The following is an 18,077-nucleotide window of genomic DNA, read 5'->3' as shown; positions in this document are numbered from 1 at the left end:
CTTGTATGACTATGATATGATAGCCGTAAACGATGTCATCAAAAATATCAAAAGAAATGAAAAGCAAACGTGCGAAGCTACCAATAATTTTAGCTACAGTAGTTATTCTAATGCGTATCTGTGACACTACGCCACGGATGCCTTTCTCCCACGCAAATACCTTGCCACCCACACGATGCGGCGATGAATTTTGCGCCGTTTAAATTACACGGGTGACCACGCAAACGCGACCTTGCCCAACTGAATTTTTGCCTAATGTTGGGAAATTTGTGTCACAGATGCGCGTTAGAATAACTACTGGTGACGTACCCTATAAGATTAAAAATAATAAAGTTCATTGCCAAAGGAGACGGAAATATAATTTTTTACTTACTGCTTCGTACTTTTTATAAAACTTCTGGATTCCTCCTGCGTCGGTTTTTGTTGAGTCGAACTTGCTAACGTTTCGCCAATCATCCTGTTAGCTTCTTCAGAGCTTGACTTTAGCGTTAGCAGGTTCGACTTAACAAAATCCGATGCAGGAAGAATCCAAAGTTTTAAAAAAATTATTACAGCAGCCTGTGGAAAAAATTACTATAACTTCGTTTTTCATTACCATCACTAAAACTAACAGAATAATTAAAATTTAAGAAAAGACACTCCAGTACCAAACATACAACACTATTCCAAGTTTCATTGGTAGTTGATTCACGATAACATCTTTTATGTCCGAATTTCCTTTGTTGAACTGATGTGTTGTATAGATGACTACAATCGTATAAAGAAGTTAAAGTTTTGGTAGTTTTTGTGAACTACTTTGCTTATTAACCTGTACTCCAAAAAAATTATAGACGATGAACTTTGAACCTATAAGGATTAATAATTATATTGAAGTTTTCTTGGTTTTTCTAAGGTAGTTTTCCCATTGTAATGTATTGGTTTATTTTTCTAGCTACTTTGAGGTGAGTATGTTGCAAACATTTTACCAACATATTATTGCAAAGTTGATAACAAGATCAGGGAATAATTTGTTAAAGATTTTAAAAAAGTGACACTGGAACTTTAGAATTTTTCTACAAAAGGTGTAGTTTCATAATTTAATTTGGATTTGTCTTTAAGTTATTTTGGTTTGAACTAACACTAACGCTTGTATGTGATATCTTGCTTTAGGGAAAAGGCAAAATCGATTTTATTAAGCTTAAAAATGTTTAGAATTTCTCTTATTTTTGTAGTATTTAAACACACCCTGACCCAAAACAAAATATACCTAGAGGCTGGTTCCTAAACTTGATGAAATTCCTTTTCTGTAATAATTTTGTCATATTAATGAAATGAAAGGTACCTTTATAGATTACTCCCGTCAAATTTAATGAATCATCGCTGTATTGAAATAATGATTTTATTTAATTTTGGAAACGATTATTCTTTTTCAGCTCTGAAAATGTATTTTTAAGTCGGATCACAATGTTGGACATAAAAAAATAATTTGTCACTTACTAATCATAAGCATGTAGAGCAAATGAGTTATTAATGCCTTAAAAACAAGCAATTGTATGACTCTGCTTACTGGATTAAATTAATTAAATTGATTTTTATATTTTTAAAACCCTTCTACAAGATATTCCTAAAATAAAAATGACAGGCACAGCATTCTCCGAGGGCGTGTCTAATTATCCGTTGCAAATTAACGTTTAAAGCAGTTGAACGGTTTTCCAATTATCTCAATATTCTCTTCAAAGTTGGGAGCTTTTTTGAGACGCTCCGCTCTTCTTTTATTTTTTAATTATTTTTTTCTGTTCCTTCAGCTTTCGTACCGGTGACGTCGTAGCTTTTGAAATTAAATTAACTGCTTGTCATACCGCTCACGAACTCCTAGTCATAAAATGTGTTCAACTAAAACAAGTTATGTTGCGATAATGTTTGCTGAGAGAGACAGACAGTAGAAATAAATATGCAATAAACATGAGTTAATAATATTTGAATGTTCAACAACACTTGTCGAGACTAGTTAAGATTCATTAATACTATTCGTTTAAAAATATCAATGGAACAGTTTCTGTTTATGTGTATGGGATTTGGATCAAAACTTTTAGGTTCCTTAATAACTAAACTTATCATATCTCAAAACAACTCCTAAAATTAAACACCAACTAATTTTCAATAGTACCATATTTAATACGCAGTATTATACAAAAAAGTTACAAAAGTTAAGATTTCAACATATTTGCTCTGAACGTTTTCATGATATTTTAAATAAAAGTCTGAAAATGTGCTTTGTCAGTGTTTTATATGTTTATAGTCATATTCTACTACTACTTTCAATATTTCTTTCCGCTGACAGAAATTCCACGCGTGTAGCAATAAAAAAAAGTCAAAGGTAAGAAGTAAGTCATTCTAAATAAAATGAAAAACATTTCTTTAAGCACATATAGAGCGATTAAAGAAAAACCAGTCATACTCAATTTTTGTCACATTCTGTGGGAATTTAATGTCAAACGAAGATTGCCAGATTAGAAATAGAGTTTTTTAACTCCACATTAATGCAAGAATAGGACAAAATTGGCTAAATGAGACTTTGGACTGGCCTCCACGCAGTCAAACCCTCAAACCAATATAACATTTATGAGATCGCTCAAGCACAAATTAAATATCTGGTTCAAAATAGGTTTCGTCGATATTAATCGTTTATAAGTTATAATGTTTGTGATTTTATTTTGTTTTTCTTTGTAATAAACTGTTATTGTTAGATTTAACTTTAAATTTCCTTATTTTATTTAATAGCTGTGATAAAAATGGGAAATAAAAAAATTAGAGGCTGAGAAAAGATGAGGTTATATGTCGACTTGACAGACATCTAATAATGTTGACAGGAATTCCCACAGAACTTGATAAACATTGAGTAAATGCCTAAAAATTAAAATGTCTAATATCAAATAGAAAGCACATATTTTAAGAGTCGATTTGGCGAGTTAAATTCCTGAAAGTCTTCTATTTAAATTTTCAAGCGGTTCCTCGGGATTTAAGATTTGGGAAACTGGAGTTTAGTTTTAAAAAGGAATCGTTCATAAAATAGGTACTCCCAGATTTTGGGAATGTTAATAATAATTATATAATTTCAGAGTCAGAAGACATATTTGTTTAATTGATGTTAAAGCATTTCAATAATTTGTTAACATATCAAGAGGAATATACCGGTTGGCTGTTTATCTACATACAGGGTGTTCAGAGAACAGATTCGTTATCTAAAAAATATGCAAGGCGTTCAATAATTTTAAGAAACGGTAAAAATCCTTACGTTATGGCCTACATGCCTGCCATTGTGTTATTTTGTAGTTTATTGTCACCAGAGGGTCCAAAAAATGGATGCTCATGAAAACACGTCTTGTCAATTTTCATGATTTTTATTTTTATCTCGAAAATGATGCACGAAAATAACTCGTGGGTTATTCAAAGCAAATAACAAATATTACAAAAAAAAGTTTCGTACACTTCGTTAACAATTATCAATGATATTGGAAAATGTCAACAAAATAAAAATATTTATCGCCACCTATCATGGAAATGAACCATTTCCGGACCTAGCGTTGGCACATGCTTTTTGAAACACCCTGTATAAAGAAAGATTTTGAAAGCAGGTCTCGAAAGTTATTGTGAATTATAATCATATTGTGTTATATACACTACTATTGACACTTTATAGTAGTATTACATTACATGCATATTTATTTTTATTATTACATGTACGTATTTCTGAAATAACCTACAAATATATAAAAATAAAATTATGTCTGCTAGAGCAGCAATTCTCAATCACTGGTCCAGGGCAGAAATGGTATTAGTTCGCGGAAAATTTTTACTATCTATGTACTTATCAAAAGAATTACATTAAACATTATCTAAATTTTAATTTAAAAAATTACAAAATAATAAAAACGTTAAAATTATTTTTTTTCTACTCCCTTCTATAAAATCCCTAATTATACACCGATCTAGCGTGCGGGAAGCGTCACTTTACCACGTGAGTTTCTAGTCCCACTAATCCGAGCCCCTTCGGAAATTTCTGATATAGTACCGTACGGATTTGGGAGCAATCGAATGTTTTCGGACATTTTACCGCACAGCTTTAATTTTGACGTATGTCAATTCTGATGGTTATATCAGTGAATGTATTCGTGTTGTTTTGCATAACTGTACCCAAAAACTAAAGGTCGTAGAAAAAGTATAGAATGCAACATGTTTGTGCTAAATAAATATAATATTTTACTGTGTTAGAGTACTTCTGGTTGCTGTTATCATTTCGGATGATGCTGAATTCCGATAAAAGAAACTCGCAAAACTGGAACAGTATTATTGAATGTCGAATTCATAGATATTGTCCGACGATACCTGTGTCGTACTATTTGCTTACGTCGTTGTTAGCCTTAGAGGATCCGTAGCCATTTAGCGTTATCATGAATACCAGTCAATAGATAGAATACGAAAAATATAAATGCCAGTCAAAGTTGTATCCTACTCAAATCCTCTGTCAAAATCCAATTTGTTACGCGACCTCCTTACTCCACCATTTCCATCAGACCGGAAAAACCCCGAAATCCCATTAAATTGATAGCAGGATATATATAGGATAGGTGGTATGCTTGAAAATATGTGTACAATATAATTTCTTTCCGAATTCAAATCGGTTTAAAATGAAAACGTGTTTATATCTGAATGTGGCACTTAACGTGTGCAAACAAACGAACAATACTCTCCCTTGGGACTTCCGCGACCCATTCTCCGCAAAACGTTACGTTTTCCAGCGTTTTCACCCGAAGTATTTCTTTTATGTTACGTCGAAGTAATGTAACGAATTTTAAAAAACAATGTTGGCTTCGTAGTTTGACCCGTATTGTTACGTTACGTACGTTTTCGACTAGTTTTTCAAGCTTCTCTATGTCAGTAAAGGGTCAAAGAGAATGTCGTCATTAATATATTTTTAAATACTGGCACCAAAAGCCCCACCACACACAACGTTTCTCTGCATAAACGAGCTGGGTGCGGTATTTTTTTTATAATAATATACACCTTATTACCCTTAATGAATAATAATTACATTAGAAAATTACCAACTAGTATGGTGTATCTAAAAGTATACCTCCTTGACGAACCCTCCCTCAAAAAGTGATTAGGAACTTCATACGTATTATTATAGAGAGACAAGATAGAAGTGAGGTAGATGTCAGAAACTGGAAGCTGATATCAGTCTTGAATAACTTGTGTTATCCTGCGTTTCGAAAAAGCTTCTCCAGTATATCACTATTTTTTTCTACTCCCGTCTGTAAAATATGCACCGCTCTAGCGTGTAAGAAGAGTAACTTTACGTCAGTTTCGTTTCCCAACGTTTCTTTCAGTGCCACTTCGGACATTTCTGGGATTTTACTGCACGGGTTTCGGAGCAATCGGATGTTTTCGGAGATATTTGCCACGATTTGAATTTAACGTTTGTCAATTCTGACGGCCATGTCAGTGGATGTATTCGTAATGTTTTGCGAAAATGTACCCAAAAACTAACGGTCGTAGAAAAAGTATAGTATGCAACACGTTCGGTAAACTTTTTAAGTCACTCGTTTGTTAAACACTCGCTCTGCTGCGCTCCGCTTGTGTCAAATAAACTCATGAATCAAAAGCCGTTTACTGCATTTGTTGCATAATATAGTACTTCGGTTATGTAATGTGCAAAACAAATTATGAAAAACCCTATAAGGGATATTGTTAAGAATGAATGCAAGAGAATTGTTCCTACTATACACTGAAAAGGAAGCTAGTACAAAATGAAACCAATACAATTATTAGCCGTGTCAGTCAAAAAGGTGTCAAATACACCAAAAGCAAGTGAAAATGAGATGCAAACATTACGCACTTGCTTTACCATAATAAGTGCCATGGGAAATTCATATTCTGTTAAGAAACAATCAATTTGCAATAGTTTAATTCAACAAGTGAGCATACTGTTTTAAGTCTTCTTTCATATCATCACGTTCTCTCTGTGAAAACAGAAAATGTTTCTCCTACTTTCAGTTCCGAAGTTGAGAACTAGAAAAATGCAATGCATCAAACACACTCACATCATGACTGTGAGACTGAGACAGGATTAGATTTTAAATAGAAACGTATTTATAATGGGTGTTTTTTTTTTTCGATGTATAAGACTTTAAGTTGGCATTACTGTTGAAGATGGCGACCGATTTAACAGCTGTCGAGTGATTTATTCTCAGTTTAATTTGGCAATTCATTATGAACAGACTCCCGCCTGAACAACGCTTGCAAATAATGCAATTTTATTTCGAAAATAATGGTTCTGTGCGGAATACGTATCGCGCACTACGTCCATTTTATCGTCGACAAAATCGCCCATCAGAGCAGTTAATTCGATTAACCATGAAACGTTTTCGCACCACGTTTACTCTTATTGATAACTCGCATCCCCAGAGACGCAATACGGTCCGTACAGAAGAAGCTATTGCTGCTGTAGAGCGTAGCATTGAGGAAGATCCGAATGAGTCCATCCGTCATCGAGCACAGGAATTGGATCTGTGTCCATCCACTTTATGGAAGATTTTGCGGAAGGATCTTGGTTTACGTGCTTACAAAATACAACTCGTGCAAGAATTGAAGCCAAACGATCATCAAGTAAGGCGTAGATTCGTCGAATGGGCCCAAAACGAGATTGTCGTTGTTCCCGATTTTCATAAGCGAATTTTGTTTAAGCGCACTGATGAAGCGCACTTCTGGTTGAATGGCTACGTCAACAAACAAAACTGCCGCATTTGGAGTGAAGCTAATCCTCAAGTGTATGTCGAAACACCGTTACATCCAGAAAAACTGACTGCTTGGTGCGCTTTATGGGCTGGTGGAATCATTGGTCCGTACTTCTTCAAAAACGATGATGGCCAGAACGTTACAGTCAATGGTGATCGGTATAGAGCTATGATTACTCACTCTTTCATTCCTGAATTGAATAACCATGATGTCCAGAAGATGTGGTTTCAACAATACGGCGCAACATGTCACACAGCTCGTGCCACAATAGATTTATTGACAGACACCGTTTGGTGACCGCCTAATTTCACGTTTTGGACCTGCGAATTGGCCTCCAAGATCTTGTGATTTAACACCGCTAGACTACTTTCTGTGGGGCTATGTAAAGTCATTGGTCTATGCGGATAAGCCACAAACACTTGACCATTTGGAAGACAACATTCGCCGTGTTATTGCCGATATACGGCCACAAATTTTGGAAAAAGTCATTGAAAATTGGACGTCCAGATTGGACTACATCCGCACCAGCCGTGATGGTCATATGCCAGAAATCAAATTTAAAATGTAATGCCACGAGATTACCTTTCGGATAAATAAAATTCATGTCAGTCGAATAATCCATCGTTGTTTTATTGCAACTTAAAGTTCTATACATCGAAAAAAAAACACCCCTTATAAGTAATTATTGATGGTTTGTGTATATTTAGTATTGTCATATTTGTGTCACATTTTGCCAAACAACCAACGGATAATACTTCCTTTTAAGTTCGTCCCTGATGCTCTGTCCTTCAATACAGACTGGTCAGGTGTTTTATTGCCATCGACAAGTTATTACGACAAATGCCGTTGAAAGCCAAGATGATATACTTTGAGACAAAATGTACCACCTTGTGACAGAATCAATAATTTTTTTAATGGTAGCCAAATGATATATGGGAAAATGAAATTCTTATTTGCTTTAAATTACTTTTACGTAATTACCAATACCCAACACCAGCGAACATTTTTGGTTTTGCTTTTGCACGGTCGAGAGCTATTTCGGACCTTTTCGATACTTTGGTAGGGAGTTTGTGAGGTAAAAGATTCATAAAAAAAATAAGGAGACCTAAGGCAAGAAAGAGCCATAAAACATTTTAATTATCTAATAGTAGCAAGGCTTGATGCAAGTGACTGATAATTATATTGAGTGATTTTTTTTATAGAGGTATCATCTACTTTGAATTTTAAGCCACTGAATTTCTTTAGATTTGTAAGTTTTGTAGGGAGTATATTTCTGACTATTTCGTACCCGTTCTGAAGCTGCAGCGGTCAACCAGGGGACTTAAACACACAATGACTTATTTAATATTTTTGTAGCATAAGTATTTAAAATGAAAAATTAGCTTATTAATTAAATGCAATACAAACAGATAAAATTACCATGTAGTTTTCTTGAAATGACGAAGTGAGAATGAAAAATTTCAAAAAATAAAATAATAATAATTCTCTTGGTACCTTTTTCTGCACATGGAAAACGTCATATAGAAACTACATCGAATAAAAATAATACTGTATAACTAATTAATACAGCAAACAAATGAACTTCATACTGTGATACACAAAGGTAATCTTTCACACAAGAAATGTGCATATCTATTTGCCTATAAAAAACTCACCCAGCATCCTACATTGAACTATTCTTGACCGTGGAACACTCCCAGAAACATTGACGCAATCTCGATCCTACCTTTTAAATATCTAAATCAATAACTAATAGAGTCTATTGTGCTTAAGATATTTTCACAATGATTTTTCTTTAAGATACAGTGGATTATCACAAAATCATTCCACAAGTTTATTTAGATTCAAACCGTATTTGTCTTCATTCTTTAATGAGTTATTTCGAAATTATTACTGAGTACTAAACGTATATTATACCGAGCAGCAAGTACAAACCTCATACATTTTCCGAACACATGTATCATACAAGGTTTAAGCGAAGCGCAATATTGTCAACACAAAACTTATAGACGGTTATTTTTCCAGATTAGCGAGAAATATCCTCGATCCGAGCAGAGGAAAAACGCAAAGCATAATATTCAACGCCCTAGCGTTTATGTTGTGAAAATCTAGATTAATGAATGAAAATACTGCTTCGGGATAGAACCCAATGTAGCTACAATATGGAGTTTATCATTTGTACTTTAGCTAGAGTTGGCAAAATAGTTCTGCGGCTAGTTCTAGAAACATCCATGACATTGCAAAAAGAAACAAATTATTGAATCTCTTTTTCTCTTTCTCTTTTTCTTTGAAATTTCGACTTGCATCACAAAAAATTTAAATCCCTAAATTCATTAATTCAATTTTTTATAGAAATTTTAAAATTTATAAGCTAAGTCTAAAGTTCAGTTTATTTAAGAATATTATGGAAAAAGTTCTATAAACGACCCTTTGGGCACCAGTTTATTTAAGGACGAGCAAAGCAAGATAACACGAATATATTCAGTGAGTGACGTGATGAATGCAAAATGCGTGCAGAACAATTCGAAATAACAAATGCAAAAATAGATTTATGAAGATATGTGTTGTTTTAAAATGTAAAATTCCAAAAAAAAGTTGAATTGCGACACAGGCCGGTGATGTAATCTAAAGTTTAAAGAAATAGAAAATGTTTTTTTTGCCAAAAAATTTTAACTACAGGACTTAAGAAAACGATTGGTAGATCTTTCTTAAAAGCCGACCAGCTCTTATAATGTGCAATTTAAAAACTAATATATGGCAAGCTTTTTACCTAGAAAGCATTATTTTTTTTTCTAGTCAAAGTCAAAACGGTCTCACTTTTACAGGGCGAAAAATTATAATGAACATGGTTCTTCATTAAATTCAATGCTCAAACCACCTAGCTACTGGGTATATAGAGTGAAAAGTTTTCGTTTCTCGGTGACTATTTATAAAAATAGGGGGACACTCGTTCTTTAAGACTTCCTTGATTGAACTTTTATATTCATCGATCGACGCTAATACCCTACTTACAAAATATTACTAGCTCTGTATTATTTTCAAATGCTAATTACTATGTACAAGTCCTCAGGCATACAATGAAATCGCTTGACATGCAATACGTTAAAACCTAGAATACAATATATGTTCATGTGTGGGTTCAGTCCCTGTCTAATACTGCATATACAGAACTTTTCAAGCCAAAGTGAACAAAATATTGAGAAGACCCATTCACTATGATCATGTACAGCATTGCAAATCAAGTTTTTAGCAATTTTCACTCTGGATGTGGTATTTTTTTGGCAGTGTTTTCTCAAAAACGACTTAAATGTTGGGGGATCGCTATTTGTAACGAACATGGCTAAGTGTAATTTTCACTACTCTGTATCTTTTTAACCAATAACATTAATGAAGCTATTCTTATTTTAATTTATTGTATTGCATTGCAAAAGGATTTAGTTACTTTAAGGGCTTCTAAGGTATGATATGAAAGTAATTGTCCCAAATGTGAAGCTTTTTTAAAGCCTCGTACTTTGGCTACAATATTCTGTGCTGAATGTCGGAAGCGGGAAAAGTGTATTATTAATACTCCTCGCTGCGTATAACATTGTTTTCGGAATGTTCTCGGAAAGGAGAGGACGGAGACCAAATCTTTGGGTCCGTTCAGTCCGTTCAATAAATCCGTAACCGCCCACGAGCCTCATCATGAAAAAAATATTTATCGATACATCCCCTTTGCTCCTCCGCAGGCAAACCGCCGCCGACTGTGTCGTGGTTTCGTAACGACGTGCCAGTCAGCAACAGTAGCGGCGTGACGCTTCTGACACCCGGAGGAAGCGTCGGCGCCTTGCCGTCCAGCAACATCGTCCGCAGTGAGCTGCGAATCTCTAATCTGGGTCGTCGGGACGTCCATTCGGAACTTACTTGTCAAGCGACGAATAATAAAAAGACGCCACCATTGGCGGCGACGCTGCACGTCGACATGAACTGTGAGTACCCCAATAAATTTCGATGTACAGCTTTATAATTATTCAAATAAAAGATAGATCCCAACAAGCATTTTGGCGTAGCACTGACGTCGGCATAATTGAACTAAGAACGACATTGAACTAAGACCGACGTTAAAAATAGTTTACTTAAAATCTAAGGTAATATACTTTTACTATTTTGGGTATCTGGACACACCAAACGATGGCAAATTAACATAATCTGTTATTTTCTAATTAATGTTTTTAAGGCACCAAGATTTTTTCCGAAATTTTCCTAGAAAACACTCGTATATATATATATATATATATATATATATATATATATATATATATATATATATATATATATATATATATATATATATATATATATATATATATATATATATATATATATATATATATATATATATATATATATATATATGAGTATGAGTCTGTAATGCACCGTTTCGAACTTATTAGGGATCATCTTCAGAATTCGTGTTATGTTTAAATCATCATTTCTGGGTTGTTTATTAATTTTTTAAACTTTTATTCCATCTATTATTTTTACGAAAAACCGGGATTCATTAGCGATCTGAATTTTGAGTAACAAAATCAGATTACATTTTTAACTACAGAGCCATAAAACTTCGTTATACAAGCAAAAGGATAACAGGGCGGCCCACCAATAATTCAAATAGAACCAATCAGTTTAACATCAATTAAGGTAGTTTTCCCCGTGTTATCCGCCTAAAGATAATGGCCATAAATAGAAGAAAGACGTGTTTATGTGACATAATATCAATATTTATTTATCTATATACCGGATTCAGAATGTCCTACGACATTGTCCGAGGCTTATTTTCCATGCGAGTCTGTCACTCCATTGCCTCTCTCTCAGATTTCGTGAACTCATTGTTTTGCACACTTCTTATTTCAAGGTCTTTTTTGATCTTTCAGGTTTTTTACAGCTTGGCGGTACCCACTCCATAACTAGTTTTGGTAGTCTCGCTTACTCCATTCTTTGTACATGGCCATACCATGCGAATTGCTTTCTTTCAATGTCAGTTGTTAAAGATCCATTTACTACCATCGTTTCACGTTTCAAATTCTTTCTCCTCTGGATATTCCTAGCGATCTTCTAAATACATCCACTTCTGTTGCTTCCCGCTTTCATCGATTGCTTCTTGTGACACTTCACGTCTCTGAGCCATAAAGCAGACTACTCTTAATAAGCGACTCATAAATCATAAACTTTCTTTAATTCCAAAAAATACTGTTTAGAGAGCCAGTTATTCTCCTTGCTTGCGTCATTCGCTTATTCATTCCCTTTCATCTCTTCCCGTTGTATGAAAATCAACTCCCAGATATGTGTAGTAGCTACAGAATCCAATTTCATCTGATTCCAATTGAATATTATATTAGACGGTTCCGCTACTATGGCCAGGTACTTATTTTTCTGGCTCTTGAGTTCTAAACCCTATTTTCTGTATTCCTCTTCCTCAGTTTTCGCGCCATGTATTGCAAGTCATCTTCGTGATATGTTATTACCACTTGATGAACGGCGAATTGTAAGCTAGATAAATATATTTCAATTCCCATTCTATGTCATTTCCTTTTCCACTGCTTTAATGCCAAACAAATATCATAAAGAGTTTGGGTGATATGCTGACGCAGTCCTTTATTTGCAGGAAACTGATGTGATATTCTGTTACCTACTTTTCTGCTGACGTCGATCCATTGGAGATGTTTTTGAGAACATTTGTTAATGTCAAGCTAATGTTGGTTTCCTGTAAGGCCTTCCATAACTTTTTAATAGGAAGAGTGTCGTAGGGTTTCTGGAGATCTATAAACATAAAACGAGTTTCTTGATTCGTGCTCGATCTTTCAATATTTCAATGTTGAAACAATGTTTCCGTAAATTCACTATAGCTAATACTTAGTGCGTTATTTATTATATTTTCTTCCAATCCGATATCTACGCGGGTAAGGTAGTCTATAATCTCTTGTTACCTCCAGAATGAAGTTGGTGTTTTTTATGCATTATGGTATTGTTGATAACCACTACTGAGTTAATCAATTAAAAAAATGTCTTTTTTTAAAAGTTCAATTTCAATTTCTGTCAACATATTTTAACAGTTTCATTGGAATGAAAGTCGCCGATGCACCGCCCGTTTTACTAATATAGTTATTACTATTAACATCATGGATTAATATATCATACTAAAATGTTTATTACGCCATTAGGAGTATTTATCTGTGTTAACTGCCTGCCTGAAATATTGCACAATATATATGATTTTGTTATAATTTTCTAACCTACGCCTATGGCCGTCCTGCAAGAGCACACTTTAACTGTAGTCCTTCAGAAAAAAAAAGTTGAAACATTAAAAAATTAATTGTTTTAGAAATTCTTATATAGATTGCTATATTAAGGTGTACCCTCAGATGTACCAAATATGAGTAAAAAGTTTTTTAGTGGAAAGACATCGCCAACATTATTGTTAATATATTTTACTCATCACGGAAGCTTTTTATTTCATTTATGTATTCATTAAAAAATGGATATGTTCTACAAATAAAGTCAAAAACGAACATGAAGCAAAAGTGTAGTTTCCTTAAATGTTGACAGTGCGGCTAAAATGATATCACAGTAGTTCAAACGTCCACCACCACTGCATTCGCGCGTCCTCCTCTACCTCAACAGTTGTTCGAAGGCAATGTTTACCAGAACTAACCAAAACTAAACAAATATAAAGCAAATGCAAGATGTATTTAGGAGAGGAAACTCCAATTCATCAGCTGCGCACCACTAGGGGCAGCTAGTTAAGAGTAGAGAGCTCCATTCATTGAGCCAAAGGAATTATTCACATTCTACATAAAAGAAGTACTGTACTTCAACGAGAGTACACTGCTCTTCTAGGGGAGAGAGTGAAGAAGGGCATAATGGATCGAAAGCTCTGAATGCAGCGCTCTGGTCATAAAGGACAGCGACGCACCGCAGATAGTATAAATCTATATATAAAATACATATAAAATGTAAAATAAATGTCTTTGAAGTTTCAAATGAAACTCGAACCACTTGGTTTTCACCAATGATACAAGGACCAAAGAAGAAAAGTTATTGAAATAATGTCTAAAAATGTAGCCAAAATATGTATCAGCATAAATCACACGATCAATAATAATGTCAATAATATGCACATACAAATATTATTGTGATTGTGTACAATTTCAATAACGATGGACCGTAGATTAATCACAGTAGGATATTGCACTTTGCACAAGTTGTTAGAGATCCGCTTTTTATTACCATTTATTAAAAAACATCCAAATCACTGTTATTTATTTTTTCCAACTAAACATTCCGTAAAAGCTGGATAATGTATCATCACTCAAAGAAATTTCCATGGACGATTCGACGGTCGATCCTATTTTCGAATTTGTGTTGACACTTTCCATACCCTCACAAAAATGCTAGAGGCCCTGGTAAGATGCTTATAACCACAAATACGAGAGGTGCTATTTGTAGAAAATAAGAAGTCGTAGTACGGCGCAGCGCATGCCACGACGAGTACAAAATACATCGCGACATTTTAACATTACTTTGCTTTATCATGTAGTGAGTAGTTTAGAGTAAAAAGTAATTTCTACGAACTCGGGGTTCTATTACCGTTGAATCTCAGAAATTCTAAAATTTTCTGATGTGACTACATTTTGTAGGATCACATAAAAGTAGATGCTGATTTTTTAAGAATAATTTCAAAATCGTAACCGCAATTTCGCACAAATGAGCTGCTAAAATTCACAAATGCTACTATTTTTTTGTAAAACCCAAAATTGATACTTTACTTATTCTTGACCTGCCTCTATACACTCAGTATCTTCAGGAAAAACATATTTCGCTCTACAACTCATGACGGTACACGCCACAATAACCAACTTAGTGTCAAAAAAGGGTATTTTTGAACGCTTTTTCTCATACATAGCTACCACAACTCTGAAATGTCATTCAAACTTACCTTCAAGAATTATCTCCTAAATTAATAAATCTTAGCAAATATTTGTTTATGGGAATTATAATAAATTTTTTAATAAGTGTGGAAATGTAATATATATTTTGCATGCTAGGTTAAGAAAACAGCTATGTTGCACTTCACCGAGTTGAATTTCCATCCTTTGTTGGTTAGAATTCGGTATGGCATTGTCACAAGATGTGAGATTTTGAGTGCCACACGTATGATTTTTAAACTTATTATACAAAACAAATCCAAAGATTGCACTACTTTTATCTTATCCATATTGTCAAACCAGTCTGGTGCAAATGAAGGGATTTTCATTCATAATTTCTACGAGGTTTAAACCTTTGTTGAATCTCCTTTGAATATGTCATACGATATTCATTACGGCCTCTCGGGTCTTCTCCAGAAATGATGCAAGTTGTTGAAAATAAAACAATAGAATTTTTTGTTTCGTACCTACCTACCAAACCAATTAACTAAAACTTTTTACAGAAATATTTATTTCTTGTAGTATTATCGGTCCTGCCTAGCTCTCAATATTTCGGCACATAATTTAATCACGCTCAAATTTTCAATTAAAATTTGTTTATCTTTCATCGCCTATCGAAATTTCGCAAAACGCTTCATTTCTTAGAGGTAAATTATCTCTCAAAAAGAGCCTGCGGCAGGTGTTTTTACATCAAAATTGAACAATAAGTTAATTCACCACTTCAGCGATGTTAAGATCAAAAGCAATAAACAATCTTTTTGCGCGCTAACTTCAATACCATACATATTTTATAGTGATGAAGCAGCCAACGGTGTCACCGTACTATGTTTAAGGTTAACGCATTTGTTTGCTATCTATGACCACTAACACGAGTATGGGTTCAGCGTGCTCGAGAGGTACATAAGTGTAATCGTTGTATAGGAGGGGTTCATCAGACAGTTAGCACAAACGTTGTAAACAATCGCGTTCGGAAGGCTTCCGTTTCGTAGTTAAACAAAGTTGAGCAAAATTAATTAATTTTGCTGCAGCTCCTCAGGGCACATCGTTTTGGTATCGTTTCCGAATTTCGACTTCTTTATTTAATTTGAACTTAGTACTCAGTTGTTACACTTAATAACTTTCTTGCATTTGAATGACACCATGCAAAGTTTGTCAGACTTTGCACTATCTTGTTATTTAAAACGTTACTGATTAAAGAAATGCATCTGTTGACAGTGAGTTAAAAAAAATATTGGTTCATTCATTTAAGCGCTCGTTTTTTAGAAATTGACATAAACGTAATTCACAAAGTATTGAATGATCTTACATCCAGGGCGGAAATGCAGTTATTGTTAAAACCATAATCCAAAAGCACAGGAATAGAGTTGGCACTTTAATTTATTGTCCTTAAAAGCACACTACAGTAGATTGCTCTTATTACTGCTACGGAAGATGATTTAATTACGTACCATACCGTTCAGCAAGAACACAACACACCACCACGCTCGTATGAAGTGACCGAGAGATATAGTTTCTTCGTCTCTTCAACATAATTACCTGCATGAAACTATTTAAGCCAGACGCTGTCTCAAGTTCAAATTTCAAAGTATGTTTGAGATTAGTGACATTTTGGTAACTGATTTTGACTAATTTGGATTGTTTTTGGTCATCGGAATATGCTTTGTAACAGAGTTTAAGGAATTGATAATTCTCGAAAACGCAGAAATGTTGTTCGCCTGTTTAATTTCCTGTAATAACTAATGTTCGAATTTCCCAAAATAACACAGTCGATTGTGACTAGTTTCTATCTTTGATTATTTTCCTGGCATATTCATTCCATTTTTTCTAAGTAAAATACTGTTTAACATTTTCTGTGGTAATGTTTTAAAAAGTTAAATTATTGAACTATTTATTAATATCAAATTAGGCGAATATTATTTCCACTTGTCACCTTTCATGTCACAATTTTGATATTTTCAATTTCGTTGAATATCCAAACTTGCCAATCAATTAAGTCAATTGGAGTTTCGCGTCAATCTGTCATTTAAGAAACTAAAGATTAGATTAACTGCAGGAAAATTTTTTCTTATGCCAACACGTTTTTCCGATCAAAAAAAGCACCTGGCACTCTACATTAGATTTTTTTATTAATTGTATAAATAAGCAAACGGGTAAAACTAACCCATCAGCCATAAATCCAAAGCCGAAAATGTTTGATTTGAATCCTTAAATCGTATTCTGTCTTGTAACATTTCTCCACTTTTGTTGACAGAGTAGGTATCAGTTTCTAACAAATAACTTACAACAAATATTGTAATTTACTGTAATTTAATTGTAAGAAATAGTCATCTTTAAAAAAAGAATTTTGTATTTTTAGAAACTTATTAGTTATGCTTAATCTAATTACCCTTTATTAGCATTCCAATAAAATACCGTATAAAATATAGAATTTTGGATTGAAAAATAGAAATTGTCAGTAAAATCTTCTTTCCGAACTTACCTGGTATCAAAAATATCAAGCTATGAAAAATATCTCGAACGCGGCGCACCACATTAAAGCTTTTTATTTGTATCAATGCGCTAAAAGTGTGGTATTTGCGTTTTCGGAACAATAAAAAACCTCTTACAGCATTACGAGTTTTACAGTATCCTAAAAGGCTTTTAGTTTCAAGCGATAAGGAGTATCCCCGTACAGTTATAAAAAGGAGACTTAATTAGTCGGGAGGAAAGGGCGTTGTCGGAGACAAGGAGAAACGACAATTACTTTAATGTTTAGAGTTAATTCCACTCTTGGTGCCTTAGAGAAGGACAAGATGAGGCCATTTGTTGTCTGTGTACCAAAACGTTCCGAATTATTTTTGTAACAATGTCGCTTGCTTGCTTTATACTTTATACCAACACAACTTATGTTTAAATCTGAAAGGCCTCTGTGAGCAAAAAAATGTCCATGTTTTTAAAAGATTTTAGAAAAGGAGGATAACGCAAATGAAAGAAATAAATGTAGTAATCTTGTTGCAGTTGGGCCATTAGACGTAAAAATCTTGGGATCAAATCAGCCTCTTTCTGCGGGCAGACATTTTGACCTGTTGTGTCAAAGTTCGGGATCTAGACCTCCCGCGACTATTACGTGGTGGAAGAATGGCCAGAGACTCGAAAAAACCAAGGATACAGTAAGTATAATATTCATTTCATTTCTCTATGCGGAAAACCTGTTTTTATCCCATTCACTTGAACTATGAAGTTAAATTCGTTGGAGCGTAAAACCACCTAGTTTTCACATTTCGCTTCAAAATTTTCAAATAATTGCAAATACCGCAAACAAATACTTTTGTAGCAACCGCCATAATGTAGGAATTG

The 18,077-nt window shown here is 34.0% G+C and overlaps 1 protein-coding gene across 2 annotated transcripts in view; it reads left to right on the top strand.

The window, feature by feature from the left end:
* Window positions 1-18,077, top strand: part of LOC132705608 (nephrin-like) — a 635,291-nt gene that overhangs the window by 527,638 nt on the left and 89,576 nt on the right. For both annotated transcript variants that reach the window (XM_060676301.1, XM_060676311.1), the window contains exons 5-6: window positions 10,506-10,745; window positions 17,739-17,890. In XM_060676301.1, coding sequence (XP_060532284.1) covers window positions 10,506-10,745; window positions 17,739-17,890 — 392 coding nt within the window. The remainder of the gene's footprint in view (window positions 1-10,505; window positions 10,746-17,738; window positions 17,891-18,077) is intronic.

The sequence above is a fragment of the Cylas formicarius genome, unplaced genomic scaffold, assembly GCF_029955315.1.
Source record: "Cylas formicarius isolate icCylForm1 unplaced genomic scaffold, icCylForm1.1 PGA_scaffold_10__41_contigs__length_53128322, whole genome shotgun sequence".
NCBI lineage: Eukaryota > Metazoa > Arthropoda > Insecta > Coleoptera > Brentidae > Cylas > Cylas formicarius.
Note: the sequence above shows the minus strand (reverse complement) of the source record. Positions and strands in the feature narration are given on the sequence as shown.